Genomic DNA, 19,988 nt, shown 5'->3' on the forward strand with positions numbered 1-19,988 from the left:
GTTACATCAGCAGTTCTTCCTGTGCAAAGAGAGAAGTTAGCAGGTCACAGGATTGATGAAAGCTTGCACTGACACGGTTCACGTGCTGGAGGACAGAGTGTTCAGAATTAGGTTTATTTGTGCACTGCATCAGCGCTGCTGCAGGCTGGTGTTGCTGTTCGTGGCCCTCTGATGCCAAGTGTGTTCTGTGTGTTGTGTGTTTCCAGGCAGGAGATAAACACTACCATCCCAGCTGTGCCAGATGCAGCAGGTGCAATCAGATGTTCACAGAAGGGGAAGAGATGTATCTGCAAGGTGATGCTCTTCTTAATTTTTTTTTTTTTTTTTTTTTTAGTTAAACATATTTTTATGTGTACTTAAATATTCAGACTAGATGGGCACTCATTTGTGTGCATGCCTCTGCCACAGGCCTGCTGTCACAGCATTCCAGCAGGTCCCATCTGGATCTGCCCTGATATATGGTGGCAAGTACTGCAGTCCTGATATATGGTGGCAAGTACTGCAGTCCAGGCAAACGCTTTTCAGGATATTTACAAGGTCTATTAGAAAAGTATCCTACCTTTTTATTTTTTTCAAAAACTATATGGATTTGATTTACATCAGCCAACCTTGAACCCTCGTGGGCATGCGTGAGTTTTTAAGCCTCTGTTGACCCAGGACGTCGTGAGAGAACAGAGAACTTTCAGAAGAGGTCGGCACACCTCGCCAGCTGCCTGCCACAGGAAAAACACCTGCCGACGCGCCAATCCGTCCGCACGTCTTTCATTACAAAATCTCTTTTAACAGTGGAATGTCCGGATAAACTGCTGATTCACGACCTCTTCTGAAAGTTCTCTGTTCTCTCACGACGTCCCTGGGTCAACAGAGGCTTTAAATTTGGAGGTTTTCAGCTCGAAACAGGCTGACGACGGCGCCTCGGAGCGCTGCGCGACGTCCCGCTCCGTGGGAAGTCCTTAAAGCGACAGTAACACTCCATAATCTCTCATCAGCTGTTAAATTTTCACCGAAAACCAGCTGAATTTCTCGAATGGTGTCCACTTCGATGTGCCTCACAGGTTCTGAAAAAATTTTGATCAAGCAAAGCACCAGTCTCTCAGCAAGTTGTTAGACAAAGGAATTCTGACGGGAGGGGTGGACCACTCTCACTCAAAGCCTGCCCACAGGCGAATGACGTAACCAACAGGCGTGAAAAAACTCACGCATGCCCACGAGGGTTCAAGGTTGGCTGATGTAATCACACGTGATTCAAATCCATATAGTTTTTGAAAAAAATAAAAAGGTCGGATACTTTTTCTAATAGACCTCGTATGTATATTTGTTCAGTTTTAGCTCCTCAAAATCAGAGCGGCCCAGGAGTAATGGCTGTTTGTACCATAAAGACTCTAGAGCAGGGGTGGGCAACTTGTTCCAGAAAGGGCCAAGAGGGTGCAGGTTTTCTTTGCAGCCACTGACTCACCAGGTGATTTCACTGATTAACTGATTCCATCTGCTCAAATTGATATTAATCAGTGAAATCACCTGGTGGAGTCAGTGGCTGCAAAGAAAACCTGCACCCTCTTGGCCCTTTCTGGAACAAGTTGCCCACCCCTGCTCTAGAGACATGAAAAAGTTGATGATTTTAATCCATATGATCCAGTACAGAATGTTAGAACATCTTTGGCAGAGGTCCCAATCACCATGGTGTAGGGGTCCACAGAACTTGAGTCCTGCCATCGGGAAAAAGGCGAAGGAAGGTGAAGGAACCAACTGGTTGCAGTGGGGTGGAGGAGGTAGGACACTCTGGAAGGATTTGTTTTTCCCAGTTGTCTTGGAAAACCTCAGGATCTCCAGGAGGAGTTAAAGGACTTGGCCAAGGATAGGGAAGTGTGGGATGAGCCGTTTGGTCTGCTGCCTCCATGACCTGGACCCAGGTCAGCATTTGAATTCAAATCTAGTCTCGTTGTGCTGACGTGGGTGTTTTTTGGCCCATGCCCCGCCCCTCGTCAAACTTAAAGAAAATCAGGTTCACAGTTTTTGCTCCTGCTAACAAATAAACAAACAAACAAACAAACATGACTTCCTCGGTTGAGGTGAGTTGACAGCTCGGCAACAGCAGGAGAAAATGTCTGTAGCAAGAAGAGCAAAAAAAGGAAGGAAGAAAGAAAAATTATGTCACAACACTGTTAGCTGCTAGTGAGTGTAGAAACGTGCACGATTTGCACCAAGAAACAACAATAGTGAATGAGCTGACGGTTGCTCTTTGTGTTCATCTTCCTGGTCAGGATCGACGGTGTGGCATCCCGGCTGTAAGAACACCACGCGGACAGAGGAGAGGACACAGGGATCGGGTAGGATTCTGTCTCTGTCTTACTGGACAACAAACGTGGTACATGTCGTCTCACCACAGCTGTCTAACTTGAAACTGTCCTGTTGGGACAATGCTTTTATGTCAGTTTCCTGTTTCCACTCTGGACATACTGTTCTGGTTGTGTGTGTGTGTGGTCGTGGTAATGCCCCTGTGTGATGGTCTGTGAAATCCTCTGCCTTCCTCCACAGCTGTTACCTCTGTCCCTCTTATTCCTCCAAAAAACAGAAAGGCAGGTACTGTATTCACTATTGGCTATGAGATGGCATCATCCTGTTCCCACCATGCACATCGGACATGTACCACTGTATGCTGCCATCTGCTGGAGACAGCTGCAGTGCCTTCTCTCCGTATCACACTGCTCCATTCAGTCTTGTCTTTTATCACACTTACAGGCATCCGTATACTTCAAAGGAAGTAGAAACTCTCAGGGCATCTTCCTGGGGACTGACAGGGCTCACAGGGACGGGTCTTGAAAAGTTTGACTTCCACCCATCAGGATTCATCTCCAAATTAAAATCCTCCACTGTTCTGGTGCACACGAGCAGGTCCAGTTGAAGAGCATTTTCAGATCATAGCACCCATCTTTCAAACCATACTCAGTGGGAAAGGGTTTGGATAACAGAGATGTAGACTGGGTGGGTCAATACCTGCTACAAGTACCTGTCAGGGGACAGTATGTCCCAGTCCACCCAGCTTTGGCTGGGAAAGTAACTCCTGATGGACTGGCAGTGCCATAGAGGGGAATAGACACTTTTTTAACTGCCAAGTCAGTTTCCGTCTGTGTTCACGTGATTGCTTTTTAAGGTAACTGGAGTACGAAAGAGGGAGCACGTTACACGTTCCTGGCCTCCCTCCACTGGCTGCCTGTGCACTTTAGAGTTCATTTTAAGATTCTTTATTTGTTTTTAAATCTTTAAATGGCATTGCCCCGCCCTCCCTCCTACGCAATGCCCGCTGCCTCGGTCAGCTGATTGGTACTGAGGTACCAAGGTCCAAGTGAATGCTCAGAGAGGATGGATCATTTTCTGTTGCAGCTCCAAAAATTTAAAATGATCTACCTTTGCACATTAGGCAGGACTCTTTACTGTTTGTATTTAAAACCAATCTTAAAATCCACTTTTATTCACTGGCTTTTAACACAATATGAGACTTTGCTCTGTTTTAGTTGTTTTGCATTTATTGCTGTTTTTATTGTTGTTGGGTTGCTTTGTTGCTTTTATGACCTTCATATGTACAGCACTTTGTTTCAGTTTTGGTTTTTCAAAAGTGCTCTGAGTTTTCTTTTTTCTCCATGCACTGTGCCAATTAGTGCATATTTTTAATGTCTAAGAACTGTTGATGGCGCTGTACATTCTTTTCCTTTGCACCCACTGCTAAAAGTTTGTACAGGTGTAATGTTGTGCAAACATCAGTGTTGGGGAAAGTAACTGTTGTGTGGGCCGCTGAAGAGGAGGTACTGCTGGCCTACCACCACCAGAGGGCGCCCTGTCTGGAGTGCGGGCTCCAGGCACCAGAGGGCGCTGCCGCCTCACAGGAGCAGCCAGGGTGACAGCTGTCACCCATCACCTGAGACGAGACAGCTGATATCAATCAACAGGGAGGTATATCAGCAGGACGGCATCTCCACCTCATTGCCGAGATATCGCTCTACCAAGGAGGTAACGTATCCAGCCTAACGGATTATCTTTTGACCATTAAATACATTTTGCCTTTACACAGAAGAGAAAAGACAGCAGGAGAGTGTATTTTGGGTAAGTACTCACATTCCTGCACTCACCTGTATTTTCCTGACAAGAGGTGGAGGTGGTGTTTCCACCCTGTGTGTTGCTGGGTGCAGCCGCACCCACCTGACTGTTTCTGTTCCTTGCCAGCAGTACCGGATCCGACGAGCGGAGGCAGTGGCCACCTGGGGTTCGGGACTTGGCGGCTCCAGTATCCCCGGGGTTCGGTGGCAGAGGAAATCGGGTGGTTCCGGTTCGACTCGGACAGACGTCTCCTATCGTCAAGCCTGCCCACGACACCTTTGGAATTTGGTTACTGCTGTATTTGTAATCTGTTGTGTTTGTTGTGTGAATTCACAACAGTAAAACTTTGTGATTTGACTTTCTCCATTGTCCGTTCATTTGCGCCCCCTGTTGTGGGTCCGTGTTCCTACACTTTCCCAACAGTAACTTTGGAAAGTTACTTCATTAGTTAATTTATACAGTTATATTTTACAGTTACTTCATACATTTACTTCATTAGCAGCTGCGGACACCTTGTCGGCAGCTGCTGAATGTAATTAATAAAGTTACTCATAATCTAATTTGGTTATTTTTAAGATTTAGTACTGAGAAAAGTAACTATTAGTTACTTTGCTGATGAGTTACTTTCCTGATTGCTCAATCTTACGAGTAACCAAGTTAGATTACTCGTTACCTTATTAGTTACATTACTTATTAGTTGCAAGTTTTCGGCAGATTCTAATAAAGTAATTGCATAATGCTGCTAATGAAGGAACTGCATAAAGCAACTGTATAAATCAACTAAAAAAGTAACTTGTCAAAGTTACTTTTCACAACACTGGCAAACATCACAGTTTGGTATGTACTGTGGTTTTGCGGTCATGATTTGGTGTGTTATGGTTCAGCGGAAACAAGAAACAAAGCATGAAATTGGTACTTACTTTTTTATTTAGACAGGAGACAGCGGGAACTTTGTAACTGGGCTCAATAGACTGATGTTACAAACAATGTGCATGCTCAGTGGTGCACAAATCTCACACAGTTAAGCCTGAAGTACCACTTCCGCTATCGACTTGTAGTGGCAAAGTGTTATTCCAAGACTGTGACAGTATAGTGTCAAACGTGTGTGTTACCAGCTCCACAGATTAAGCCTTGCGCGTGAAGCTGACACGGATGAGCGACTTAGTTCTTACTGCGCACATGCCAAACAGTGCAACAACGATCTGTTACTTTCAGCATGCATTTAAAACCTGTGTTCTCATCAGCAGAGCACAGTTGCATTTCCACTGTTTGTTTTGCGTTGGCTCGGTCCAGTGTTAATTTTGTCAACTGCTTTGTTAATTTACTCTTAGTCTTGTGTCAAATGTCTTTCTTAGTTTTGCTCATATTTAGTCATTCACATGCCATTTTTATTAGTCAGGTTTTAGTCAACCAAGGTCTGTTAATTTTAGTCTGGTTTAGTCCAAAGAGAAGTCAATGTATTTTAGTCTTGTTTCAGTCGAGACGTTTTGAATGTGTGGAACGTCCCGCACATTCTCAAATGGCACATTTTATTATTGTGTCCAAACTTGATGTTTGCATCAGGACGGCGTCAGCACAAACTCTGCTGAATGTGACACATTCTGGAATCATTTTCAAGCTAAAAAGCATACATCTACAGGTGTGGAAGCTTGTAGATGAAAATGAAGACAGATTTTTTCAATTTTGATTATATGCAAAACATTTTAATCTTGTCTTTTTTGTCAGTAATAATGCATGTTATGTAAAGGCTTGAGTGGATTCTTGTCATTTGATTGGTGCTTTGTATGTCACGTGACATGGATTATTCGTCCCATTTGTGTTACATTGCATTTAGCGTACAATTTGCTTCCATTTACCGTGCAAATTTGGTTCCATACAACCACTGCTCACTAGTGGGGGTGGCATTTAGCTAAACATAGCGGAGTTTGTTTTGCTGACAGACGGACACACACAAAAATTCTCTATGCTGTAAGCCCAAGTAAAGCCCCGGCCACAACCCACCGTGCGTTTTTTTTCGCCGTACGTTTTCTGCGGATGCCACGGCCACTACGTTTTTGTGAAAACGTACGGAGGCAGTAGCAAGAGGAGGGAGGGAGTACGTTCAACGCACGTCTCTAGGATTGTAATGATAAAGAGTGTTGACAATAAAGCAGTGTGTGTGTGTGTGTGGGGTCGCTTTTCTTTTTTATGAGCGGGACCGGAGCGGCTGGTGTTTTTCGGCGTCGGCGATGCATGAGCATGTCCAGCCTACAGCGGTCAGTTGTACGAGTGTTTACTTGCCTTGAAAAGTTACAACTAGTTAACAGACTGAAGCTGTGGAGTGTGTGTTGCTGACGTTTGGAAATAAAGTCCAAGTTCAAGTGAGAAGCTGCGTTGTGCATGCAAGTCTGTCGGCCTCCATAGTATGTGGTGAGTGCCGTATCCGTACTGCCTACGTACGGATTTGGTTAATTCAATAGTAATTGAATGAAAATGTGCTGCTTTGAATCCGTACTGAGGCAGTACTCACAACCTGCGTCATCTGTACTGCTGGTGAATCCGCAGCCTGACCGCAGCGAAAGTTCCTACATGCACTAAAACCTCTACGGCGTGTCTGCGTGCTCCTAAATTCGTACTGAGGCAGTACTTACGACATATGGATGTCCAAATCTAGCCCACGTTTTTGCAAGTAGACTGCACGCACGTGCAAGTATGGTAGGTTGTGACCACAGCTTAAGGGATGGCATTAAACATGTATTTCGTGTCCAGATCTGCTGCAATCCAAAACTTGATTCCAAACTTGACAGGCTTGGAGTCAGTGTACTGCAGAAAGGGACAACGAACCTTTGCCGGAAATAATTGCTCATCCATGGTAACATGCTGCCCTGGACTGTAGGACACACACTTCTGAACAAACCGCTGCCCGATGTCAGAAATTGCTGTCCTTGTTGTTGAAGAGAAGGTACTGCTTTATTTCAAGAAAGCGGTTAGGTGGCATTATGGCTTTGATATCTGGGTTGCCAAATCTGTTGGCCCACATGAATTGCATGGCACCAATGTAGCCCTTGGCAGCCCTTTGGAAAAGGATTGAAAGGAACGACACCAGCTCATAGACGCTCATCTGCCAGCTGGGTTTTGTTCTACAGCCCTCCTGGACTGTGCAGTCTCTGATGGTCAACAACATGCTGATATCCACCAAACACAGGAAGCTTTGAAGACGAGTCGTGATTTTGCATTTTGCAAACTTGTTGCCTCCAGATCCACTGAATGCTGTCTGTGGAGTTTCATGAACGGAATAGTCTCCAACGTTGCGGTGGAACCAAACAGTGCCATCTTTCGCCTTCTCTGTGGATCCAGGTGTTATGCTCAAATCAGCAACTTTTTGGTTTTTGCTATGAGGGGGGTTGCCATGCTTTGTGTCTTCCTTCTCATCCGATGTAGCCTCTGTGTTTGAACGTCTTGCTCAATCACATACTTGACCACCTCTCCTGGTGCGTCTTTGGAGGGGAGATTTACTGGTGCAAGAGCATGGCGTTTTCATTCTGAAATGCAAAGTCGTCTACATTTCCACCATCGGATTCGCAGTCTGACATGGTCTGTAGCATTGCTAAGGCTTCCTGAGCGCTAATCCTTCCTTGATTCCATTGGTTGTGACATTGTAAAATCTAGGGTCTGTGTGAAAGTCATCACTATTTGGCTGAGCTCTCAGCTCAGTTATAACAATGGGAGGAGGTTGGTGCCGAAGCGAAACTGCCTTCAAGTTAATTGGCACATTTTAAAGAAACAATAGGCTGCTTTTTTCTGGTGAAACCTGTGCCAGCCTCCATATGTTGTTACATATGGAGGCTATACAAAGCACGCAGGGACTCAGCTCATTTACTTTGGGGTGATTTTTTGGGGTGGGCCTATTAGTGTTAATGGGGTGGCAGGGGTGCACATTTTTGTGCTGCCGCATACACAAACTTACATTTCCAACATTCACTACCTTTGGCAATGATCCCTTCTTTGTTTTGTTGGTCACGTATGTGCAGCTTTCCATCTGTTTGGTGCTTTTTGACGTGAAAACCTCTACCGCCCCCTACCAGTATGGGGTGGCATTAGCAGACAATACTAAATCCTGTGCTCTCACCAGACCTGTTCTTTTATCTTTTGTAGTATACTAATGCCTGAACATGTATCTGAGATGCATGAGACAAAGATGCACACAGATTTGGACAAGAAATCACAGATGACTAATTTGTATTTGGAAATCTCCAGTTATTCATTCAGTTAAAGTTTCATTCAGGACTGCTGCTGCCATCCAAACTGTTCATTTGCCATGAAGAGGCATGAGGTTCAAACAGACATGGAATCAAGGTCTCATTCATTTTGCTAATTTGCAAATGAATGACCTAATCATGAGATGACACGCTAGTATTTAACTGTATGTCATGTAAGTCATGAAACATGAACAGGGGCTGTAATTTCCTCTCATCAGTCACGTCCAGGACAAACGACATCATGCTGGAAGATTTCGGGGTAATAGTTGTAGGCAGTAGGGTGCCGTGGATCACGGGAGACTGACTGAGACACATTTTGTAACTAATATTCTCCGTTTGTTTCTTCTTCTCTTATAGCCGACGAGGTCGTCATCTGAGAGTATTTGTTCCAGACCTGGTTCAAGCATTCCTGGCTCACCGGGTCACCACCATCTATGTAAGATTAATGAGGGAACTAACTAGTCTTGGGTCATATGGAGTGTTTTTCATTGTGCCTCCCAGCATTTCTTGCTCGTTAGTCAAATCCATGGAAGATTTCTCAAGCAAAAATGAACACAGACAGTGAAATACATTTCATTTCATATATATATATATATATATATATATTATATATATTATATATAATATATATATATAATATAGAAAGTTATGTTGGATACAAAAGGATCCAAAAAGGCTAGGATTAAAAAGTCATATTGGATCGGTTCCCACTGACCAATAGCATTAGAGCTTACGGCCAACAGCTAACCAATCAGAGCACAGCATACGAAGGTCAGGAACTTGCTGACAGACGCTGGATGAAAAAATGGCAAAAACATGTCAACAACAGCAGAAAATCATCTGCCAGCGAGGTTTGCTGAGTTCACAGAGGAGGAACTGGTGGAAATATTGAACTCCAAGGATGCCAAAAACACTAAGAAGGTAGACAAGCACGCTACTGATGTTTTAGAAGCATTCATCACATCAGAATCAAGCATATGCTGTTCACAACAAAATAAATTGATCTAATTTACTTGACTCTTTCTTGGTTGCTTAATTTGGGAGGGGAGTGGAGAACATAACAATCCAATATTTCTCTATGTTGGACTCCTTACCATCCATTATTTGTATTATATATATATATAATATATTATATATCTATAATAATTATTATATATATCTATAATAGATATATAATTTGCGCCTTTCTTTGTGGAGTTTGCATGTTCTCCCCGTGTTTGCATGGATTTCCTCCGGGTGCTCAGGTTTCCTCCCACATCCAAAGATATGCGAGTTAATCTTTGAAATTGTCCTTAGGTGTGTGTGTGGGTGTGTCTGTGTTTGTTCGTGCCCTATCACTGCTGGGATAGGCTCCAGTCCCTCGTGACCCTTAATTGGACTAAGCGGTAGAAGATGAATGAATGAATGGCTAGTTCCTGCATATTCTTGCTATGTGTGACGGGGCTTTAAGGACACTTTGCCAGTCACCAGTGCAAAAAGCTGTTAAAATACAAACTGATTTTCTTATAAGACCTCTAAAAGAATTTAATTCAATTCATTTTATTTATATAACACCAAATCACATTATAAATGTGATTTGGCGTTATATAAACTAAATGAATTGAATTAAATTCTTTTAGAGGTCTTATAAGAAAATAACACCAAATCAACTCAGCCACATGGGTGTGCAGCCAGTACATTCTGAGTGCCAGCACCAAGCCCGGATAAATGAGGAGGGTTGCGTCAGGAAGGGCATCCGGCGTAAAACAAGCCAACCCAACTATGCACACTAAGAATCAAATTTCCATACTGAATCGGTCGCGGCCCGGGTTAACAACCCGCCACCGGTGCTGTTGCCCAACAGGGTGCCGGTGGAAATTGGGCTGCTGCTGGGCGAAGACGACGAAGAAGAGGAGGAGAACGTTTCCACAAACAGCAGGAGAAGAAAAAACTAGAAGGGTGGAAATGAGAGTAGGGACTTTGAATGTTGGTAGTATGACTGGTAAAGGGAGAGAGCTGGCTGATTTGATGGAGAGGAGAAAGGTAGACATATTGTGTGTGCGAGAGACAAAGTGGAAGGGAAGTAAGAGCAGGAGCATCGGTGGTGGGTTCAAGTTGTTGTACCATGGTGAGGACAGGAAGAGAAATGGTGTTGGGATCATTTTAAAGGAAGAGTATGTTAAAAGTGTGTTGGAGGTTAAGCGAGTGTCTGACAGGGTGATGAGTGTGAAGTTGGAAATTGAAGGGGTGATGAATATCATCAGTGCATATGCCCCACAGGTAGGTTGTGAGATGAAGGAGAAAGAAGATTTCTGGAGTGTGTTAGATGAGGTGGTGGAGAGTGTGCCCAAGCATGAAAGAATGGTGATAGGAGCGGACTTCAATGGGCATGTTGGTGAAGGGAACAGAGGTGATGACGAAGTAATGGGTAGATATGGTATCAAGGATAGGAATGGGGAAGGACAGATGGTAGTTGATTTTGAAAAAGGTATGGAAATGGCTGTGATAATACCTACTTTAAGAAAAGGGAGGAACACAGGATAAGATGGAGGAAGGTGCACACAGGTGGACTACATTCTTTATAGGAGGTGCAACCTAAAGAAATCAGAGACTGTAAGGTGGTGGCAGGAGAGTCGTTAGACAGCATAGGATGGTTGTTTGTAGGATTAATTTAGAGGTAAAGAAGAAGAAGAGAGTGAGAGCTCAACAAAGGATCAGATGGTGGAAGCTGAAGGAGGAAGACTGTTGTGTGAAATTTAGCGAGCAGGTGAGAGAAGCACTGGTTGGAGGGGAAGCAATTTTGGACAACTGGAAAAGTACTGCAGATGTGGTGAGGGAGACAGCTAGGACAGTGGAAGGAAGACAAGGATACTTGGTGGTGGAATGAAGAGGTCCAGGAAAGCATAAGGAGAAAGAGGTTGGCGAAAAAGTTTTGGGATAGTCGTGAGATGAAGAAAGTAGATGGGAGTACAAGGAGATGTGGTGTAAGGCGAGAAGAGAGTGGCAAAAGCAAAGGAAAAGGCATATTGCGAGCTGTACAAGAAGTTGAAAAGTAAGGAAGGAGAAAAGGACTTGTACCGATTGGCCAGACAAAGGGACAGAGCTGGAAATGATGTGCAGCAGGTTTGAGTGGTAAAAGATGCACATGGTAATGTGCTGACAAGTGAGGAGTGTGTGCTGAGAAGGTGGAGGGAATATTTTGAAGAGCTGATGAATAAAGAAAATGAGCGAGAGAAAAGGCTGGATGATGTGGTGAGAGTAAATCAGGAAGTACAAGAGATTAGTAAGGAAGTGAGGGCTGCTATGATAAGGATGAAGAGTTGAAAGGCAGTTGGTCCAGATGACATTCCAGTGGAGGCATGGAAATGTTTAGGAGAGATGGTAGTAGAGTTTCTAACCAGATTGTTTAATAAAATCTTGGAAAGTGAGACAGAAAAAGCTTATGACAGGGTGCCAAGAGAATAACTGTGGTATTGTATGAGGAAGTCTGGAGTGGCAGAGAAGTATGTTAGGGTAGTGCAGGACATGTACAAGAATAGTGTAACAGCGGTGAGATGCGCAGAAGGAATGACAGACTCATTCAAGGTGGAGGTGGGATTACACCAAGGATCAGCTCTGAGTCCTTTCTTGTTTGCAGTGGTGATGGACAGGTTGACGGATGAGATCAGACAGGAGTCCCCATGGACTATGATGTTTGCAGATGACATTGTGATCTGTAGTGAGAGTAGAGAGCAAGTTGAGTCTAGTCTGGAGAAGTGGAGATATGCTTTGGAGAGAAGGGGAATGAAAGTCAGTAGAAGCAAGACTGAGTACATGTGTGTAAATGAGAGGGAGCCCAGTGGATAGTGCAGTTACAAGGAGTAGAAGTGGTGAAAGTAGATGAGTTTAAATATTTGGGGTCAACTGTTCAAGTAATGGAGAGTGTGGTAGAGAGGTGAAGAAGAGAGTGCAGGCAGGGTGGAGTGGATGGTAGAAAGGTGGCAGGAGTGATCTGTGACCGAAGAATATCAGCAAGAGTGAAGGGGAAAGTTTACAAGACAGTTGTGAGACCAGCTATGTTGTATGGCTTAGAGACGGTGGCACTAACAAAAGGCAGGAGGCAGAGCTGGAGGGTGGCAGAGCTGAAGATGTTGAGATTCTCTTTGGAGAGTAACAAGAATGGACAAGATTAGGAATGAACATATCAGAGGGACAGCTCAGGTGGGACGGTTTGGAGACAAAAGTCAGAGAGGCGCGATTGAGATGGTTTGGACATGTGCAGAGGAGGGACCCAGGGTATATAGGGAGAAGGATGCTGAGGATGGAGCCACCAGGCAGGAGAGAAGAGGGAGACCAAAGAGGAGGTTCATGGATGTGCTGAGAGAGGACATGCAGGTGGTTGGTGTGACAGAGGAAGATACAGAGGACAGGGTGAGATGGAAATCTGCTGTGGCGACCCCTAACGGGAACAGCCGAAAGACAAAGAAGAAGAAGAAGAATGCCAAATCACAACAATGCGCTTCACACGGGTCAGGTCTGACCTTACCAACCCTCTGAGGAAGGTGTGTACTGTAGTTTTAGCACTTAAAAGTAAGTTTGTTTCATATGTTCATGTTTAAACAAACTGAAATAATTTGAGAAGATGGAAAAACCCCAACAAAGTTTATTTCCATAAGATTTGATTGTAAAATGTGATTTCAGGGTTTGTACCTGGCAGTTCTCAGTGTTAATATTTAATTGCATCCTGAGGTGTAGTTGGACGTGAGTCAGCAATTAAATGAATGTTTTTTAATGTTTGTGCCTGTTACATGAAAAAATTAAAAGTGACAACCTGCAGCGCTTATGAAGCCAAAATAAAAAACTTAACAAAAGCTCTCATCCATGCAGACAATCTGTTGAAGGTGAAAATGTTTTTAATCACATTTAGGTAAAAGTGTGATGAGTGTTGCAGCATTTAGATGCAGCCATGCGTTTGTTTGCAGTATATTGAGTGTTCTGCTTTTCTAGACTGTGCAGGATGTGGTCGAGACATTAAGAACGGACAGGCTCTCCTGGCTCTGGACCGGCAGTGGCACCTGGGCTGCTTTAAGTGTAAGGCCTGCAGCAAAGTGCTGACCGGAGAGTACATCAGCAAGTAAGCACCTCATATTCCCCATAGCCACGGCAGAGCCGGTCAGATTCAGGCCTGCATCAGGTGCAGGTGCCTATTTCACTGTCCAGCCTCTACTCCTCTCAGGGATGGCGCCCCCTACTGTGAGAGGGACTACCAGGTCCATTTTGGCGTCCAGTGTGAGGCGTGCATCAGTTCATCACAGGGAAGGTGCTGGAGGTAAGAAACAGATGCACCAATCGCATGTGTCAGCTACAGGTCTGAGTGGGTCAGAGTGGAGGCAGATGTCTCAGATTTATAACGTGCAGCAGACTCAAATCCAATCCAATCCAATCCACTTATTTTATATAGCACATTTAAACAACAGAACAGTTTCCAAAGTGCTGCACATGAAAATGATTATACAACTATACAAAACAATAAACCCACTCCGATACTAATAAATAAAATAACATAAAAACAATAAAACAATAAATAAATAAAACACTAGGCCAAAGACAACAGAGGACCATACAACTCATGCAGAGCTAAAAGCCAGAGAATAAAAGTGGGTCTTCCGACGAGACTTTAAAACACTCCATTGTGGTGGCTGTTCGAACATGGAGAGGCAGAGTGTTCCGGAGTCTGGGCCCAGCCACAGAGAAGGCCCTGTCCCCCCTGGTCTTAAGTCTCGTCCTAGGCACCACAAGCTGGAGCTGGCCCTCAGACCTCAGAGCACGCGCTGGGGAGTAAATTTGGAGGAGATCTACAATATATTGTGGGGCCAGTCCATTTAAAACTTTAAAAACAAATAATAAATTTTAAAATCAATTCTAAAATGAACAGGGAGCCAGTGCAAAGACGCAAGAATGGGTGTAATATGTTCATGTTTCCCAGTTAAGAGGCGTGCAGCAGCGTTCTGGACTAACTGCAATCTGTGAAGTGTATTTTGATTATTCCATAAAAAAGTGAATTGCAGTAGTCCAGGTCGTTGAAGAAATAAAAGCATGCATGACGCGCTCCAAGTCAGAAAGGATAAAATTTATTTCATTTTGGTTAAAAGACGAAGCTGATAAAAGCTGACCTGCCTGTCCAGTTTAAGATCAGAGTCCATAATGACGCCAAGGTTGGTCAAACTAAACAGACAGTTTAGATTACACCTGGAAAACCTGCCCAGGTACAGTAGTGTTCAGAATAATAGTAGTGCTATGTGACTAAACAATTAATACAGGTTTTGAGTATATTTCTTATTGTTACATGGGAAACAAGGTACCAGTAGATTCGGTAGATTCTTGCAAATCCAAAAACTTATACGCAGGTGCAAAAAAATTATAGGCTGTTCATCTACAATGATCTCCAATGCTTTAAAATGGACAAAAAAAAAAAAACAGACATGTGGAAGAAAACGGGAAAACAACCATCAAAATGGATAGAAGAATAACCAGAATGGCAAAGGCTCATCATTGATCAGATCCAGGATGATCAAAGACAGTCTGGAGTTACCCGTAAGTGCCTTTTCCGTAAGTTACCTGTAAGTGCTGTTTGTTAACGGTGTTTCCATTTTCTTCCACGCGTCTCTGGTTTTTTTTGTCCATTTTAAAGCATTGGAGATCATTGTAGATGAACAGCCTATAATATTTAAATATAAGTTTTCCCCTCTCCAATCAACTTTTTAATCAAACTACGCTGTCTTCTGAACAATGTCTTGAACGTTCCCATTTTCCTCAGGCTTTTCAAAGAGAAAAGAATGTGAACAGGTGCCGGCTTCATCCTGAAATAGGGGACACCTGATCACACCTGTTTGTTCCACAAAATTGATGACCTCACTGACTGAATGCCACAATACTATTATTGTGAACACCCCCTTTTCTACTGTTTTTTGCTAATAGCCCAATTTCATAGCCTTAAGAGTATGAATATCATGAATGCTTGGTGTTGTTGGATTTGTGAGAATCTACTGAATCTACTGGTACCTTGTTTCCCATGTAACAATAAGAAATATACTCAAAACCTGGATTAATCTTTTTAGTCACATAGCACTACTATTATTCTGAACACTACTGTATGTCTGCACTCTCAGTGCTCAGGAAACACTCTTATCTGACTGACAGCAAAATTGTGCATGTTGATTTAAGAAATCTATCTAAAGTATATTAATTGGAAATAAAGGCTGGAATGTGCGTTAATAAGCTCGTAGTAAGATCACAGCTCGCTGCACGATGTGTGAGTTCTGCAGGATGTTCCACGGAGCATAATTGTAAAATGTAGTTTGATAATCTCTGCTGTAATCTGTTCCACCAAATACATGCTTGACATGAATGTTCATCTGACAAATTACTTCTTTGCAGATTTTTTTTTTAGGTATTTCCAGATAACCAGACACATCTTACTGCTCCACAAATGAGATAAATGTGTTACATGACACACCAAGTGTGATCTAACGTATAGATCATCATCCATTTATCAGCCAGCTGTTGTGAAGCTCTTGCTTCGGCGCTGTTTGCGTTGCTAACACGCCTGGACCGGTTTTCCACTGTGGTCCACAGCAGGTGCGACGTGGCATTCCTGTTGTGCTGACAGAGGTCCAATCAGATGCTGAATTATCATTTAATGGTATGAAAATATCAGTGTGAGCCAGTCAGGTTTACAGTAATCCAGCACCGTATTGCAGTCAGAAAAGGTTTTGGCGCTTCGTTCCTGAGCTGCTGCCAGTGGATCAGTGAAGTTCAGAGCCAGTCTGTGTGATCACTGAGCCAAGACAAGGGCAAATACCATGGATCATTTGTGGCTTTGCATATTAACTCTGAGGGTGTGATGCGAACGGCTTATTAAAGCGGGAGTAGTTAATGCAGCTATTAGAGAGGGAGACAGACAGGCACTGCATTAAATGTTACACCACACATACACCATGAGTTATTTTTATCGCCCCTGAGAGGGAAACTCATCTTCTGTGGATGTGAGGGAGTGACGACAGGAGGTGCTGTGATGTGCCTGTTGTGCATATCGTTCTACTTTTACCGGGTTCAGGTTACTTTATATATTTAAATGTAAAATATAAATATTATTCCGGGGTTCCAGAGCTCCGTTTGGAGGATTATTGGACAGCAAGACAGATTAACATCCATATTTATTTTTGACAAGATTCCAGTTGGAGTAGGTCTTCATAGTGCAGCAGATACAGTAACTGAAACAAATCCTTCAAATGGTGATACAAGCACCAGATTTGGCACAAATTCTCCTTAGACTCTTTTGAACAAAATGACTGGACCGCTTGAATTTTCAATAGGTAGGGTTACTGAAGAATTACACAGGGTTCAAAATTTAAAAATACTCCAATCAAATTGAAAGTATATCACATTATTTGTCTGATCATAAGATTCCAAAAAGGTGTAGTTTGGATTGTCTATGAATGAATGTTCTGGGGTTATGGAGTAAAAATCTCAAGAATGGTGAGAAAGGCCAATTTCAGTTTGTGCAGGGGGCTAAAAGTTAAGTTGCTCCAATTTTGGGAAAAAGCAGTGCAAATTACTGGTTGAGCTAAGACGATTAATAAATGGAACATTTTTGACTGTTGAATGGTTGGTCTTCAAAGGAAAGGTCAAACAAGGTCAACAAGGTTTTCTGCTGCATCAGCACCACAGTTCTGGTTGTGGATGTGTTGACCTTTGGTACATGCTTTATGCAGATGATGTTGTGTTTGCAAGGAAGGATGTAGAAGGTAAAATCAAAGAGCAGAGAGAAGCAGAGGATGGAAGATTAATGGATTAATATTGAATGAATATTGAGGTTTATGATTTAGGGTCAGTTGAGGTCACGTCTGGGAGCATGTCCTGGTGATGTGCATTGCTGCATTCACCAGACTGTAAAACCGTCTTGGGCCCTGGATGGCCACCACTGAAGTAGACCACCAGTTCACCCCCACCTCTAAAACTACCTATCTATAACTATTTGCCACAGCCAGTTTAAAGATGGGTGTCCCCTTGACTTTCTCCAGTCACTGTGGTCCTGCACCTGCACATCCATGCCAGATTGTGCCTTACAAAATGCATGGCAGGGTATAGATGTTGTAGTAAATGTTCCGTCACAATGCATGTGATCTTTGCGTCCATTAGGAACCATTCCTTCGATGCAAAGTTATTCAAGCGGTACCCAAGAAGTGACCGAAGAGAGCTAACACCAAATATACCTACGCTTTGTTCAGACTGCCAGTTCAGTATGGAGTTATTGCATATCTGATACAAATCTGATCTTTCTTGTCTGACTGCCTTGTTTTGCTGAATATCAACTGTCAGTCGACAGCATGTCTTTAAAAGCCAACATTTTGTTTTCTTTTTTGGAGCAAGCGGTGAGCAGTTTTATTGGACCGGGGTGAGATGACTGAGCGTGGAGTGATTATCAACGAAGCAGTCTGTAGTGGCTATGAGGGGCAGAGTGAGGGGAGCATTCCAAGCGATGCACAAAACAGGTGGTTAGCATACATGTAAACCCCTTTGAGGGTCCACCTGTATAACCAAGTGAGAAAATCCATAAAATCAACACAAAATCCTTATAGCCTCCAAATCGCACCAAAATCAGTTTTATTACAGTACACACAACCGCATAGCGGTGTCACATAACTGGGTTTTTGTCCACAAATTATGAGTTGCCACAATGACATTAAAGTCAGGATCATCCACAGATGAATTTCAAACAATAGCGATCTAGTATTCATGCGTTCAGCTGAATTTTATTGAACTGAATGTGTCAAATTTAGTTATTTTTTTACAGAAACAAGAACTGCCTGTCACTAATGGAAATACATTATAAATCATGAAAAATAAATTGAATAAAGTAAATAATATGAAATTGGTCACTGGATCCTTAAACTTTGGACATAATAAACTACATGGTGGATCCTTGATCTGTGAACATAAATCGGAATAAACAAAATCTGTAGTTTTCTCAAAAGCGTTTCCTTTCAGACATTATTTGTTGTGTGGCGGCTGAAGAGGAGGTACTGCTGGCCCACCACCACCAGATGGGCGCCCTGCTTGGAGTGCGGGCTTCAAGCACGAGAGGGCGCCAGAGCCACTGAGAGTGACAGCTATCACTCATCCTCAGGACCAGCTGTCACTCATTCATCATCATCACCATCACCATAAAGGCCGGACTGCAACTCCACCTCCTCGCCGAGAAATCAGCTACCAGTTCAGGTAACTTTCTCTGCTGACTCAAAACGTTGAGTAATAATCTGAACTCTTTTGCAGCAGTTATCCTGTGGTGTTTGCCTTATCTGTGGGATTGGCGTTTGGTGTGATCAGCGAACGGCTTCGCTTCACACTCCAATCAGATAAGTGGTTAGACAGAGCTGCCGAGTGTGTGATTGGAGGTGGAGGTTCTCCCTCCTTTACTGAACACAGACTGTGGATTACTGAGTGTGCGAACTCGCACTCATCAGGACTGTCTCTGTTTTCTGCCAGCAGTACCAGGTCTGACTGCTGAGACAGCGGCCACCTGGGGCACAGGGCTTGGCGGCTCCGGTGTTCTTCAGCTCCGTTGGTGGTGGAAGCCGTGTGGGGATCCAGCTCTTCTCTCGCCAGGCGTCTTCTGTCGTCGAGCCTGCCCACAGTCACCTGGTGTATGATTGACAGTCCACCATATTGTTATTGTCTGTACGTCGTTGTGCAATTCACAACATTAAATTGTTACTTTTGGCTTATCCTTTGTCCGTTCACTACCGCCCCCTGTTGTGGGTCCGTGTCACGACACTGTCACAACATTATTGGCATGAATGTCTTTCCATATGTCTGAGCTGAGCTCTTGCAGCTCGCTGTGCTTCACGTCAGCATCAGTTTAATTCATAAAGAATGCAGGACGTCTCATTTTGGGAAGAAAAAATGTTTTAGTTAATTGTAGTTTCTTGTCTGTAATATAACATTTTTAAAGAGGTGTCATTTTATTTAAAGCGGCAATTCGTTTTGAAGTTATTAATTACGACCGGACTCTGTCTCGGCAGAGAGCCGCACAGCGTTTGAAGCTGTGTCAATGGAACAGAGGACGATTCCAGTTAGTGACTTTAATCCACACAAAAGTGACTCACGATATTTTAATGGCTTTGAGAGGAGTTAAGTAGCGGACTTGCCGTTTCTGAAGAGCAGCGAATCAAGAACCACGAGCTAGTGGATCGAAGCATTGCTTCATTTGGTTCATGCATCAAAGTGGAGTCGCGCTGCAGAAATGGTTGATTACAGAACAGGCTGCAGACCAAACCCTGAATATCTGTAGACTTTATTGTACGTCCGTATGACACTGAAACTTGGAAAAAATCCGTATAATTTATGGACAATCCATATAGGTTGACATATATGGGTTAGACCAGGGGTGGCCAAGGTTCGGTCCTTGAGAGCCACATTCCTGACACCTCTTAGTTGTCTCCCCTGCTCCAACACACCTGAATCCAGTGAAAGACTCGTTAGCAGACTTTTGATGAGCCTTTCATTGGATTCAGGTGTGTTGGAGCAGGGAGACAACTAAGAGTGTCAGGAATGTGGCTCTCGAGGACCGAACTTGGCCACCCCTGGGTTAGACCATTCAGAGTGAGACACATCTGTAGAAATCTGATAGCAATCGGG

General features: G+C 43.6%; 1 protein-coding gene across 3 annotated transcripts in view; it reads left to right on the forward strand.

Annotated features, from left to right (window-relative positions):
• ablim1a (actin binding LIM protein 1a) overlaps positions 1 to 19,988 on the forward strand; it is a 270,896-nt gene that overhangs the window by 163,838 nt on the left and 87,070 nt on the right. For 2 of the 3 annotated variants that reach the window (XM_034184183.1, XM_034184184.1), the window contains exon 1: positions 13,592 to 13,617. Coding sequence is in view for 1 of the 3 variants with exons in the window: in XM_034184185.1 (XP_034040076.1) it covers positions 207 to 294 (88 nt within the window). In the remaining 2 variants the exon portion in view is untranslated. Of the gene's footprint in view, positions 1 to 206; positions 295 to 13,591; positions 13,618 to 19,988 lie in introns of those variants that run through there. The other variant, XM_034184185.1, reaches the window with a different exon arrangement.

This window comes from Thalassophryne amazonica, chromosome 13 (assembly GCF_902500255.1).
Source record: "Thalassophryne amazonica chromosome 13, fThaAma1.1, whole genome shotgun sequence".
Classification (NCBI taxonomy): Eukaryota; Metazoa; Chordata; class Actinopteri; order Batrachoidiformes; family Batrachoididae; genus Thalassophryne; species Thalassophryne amazonica.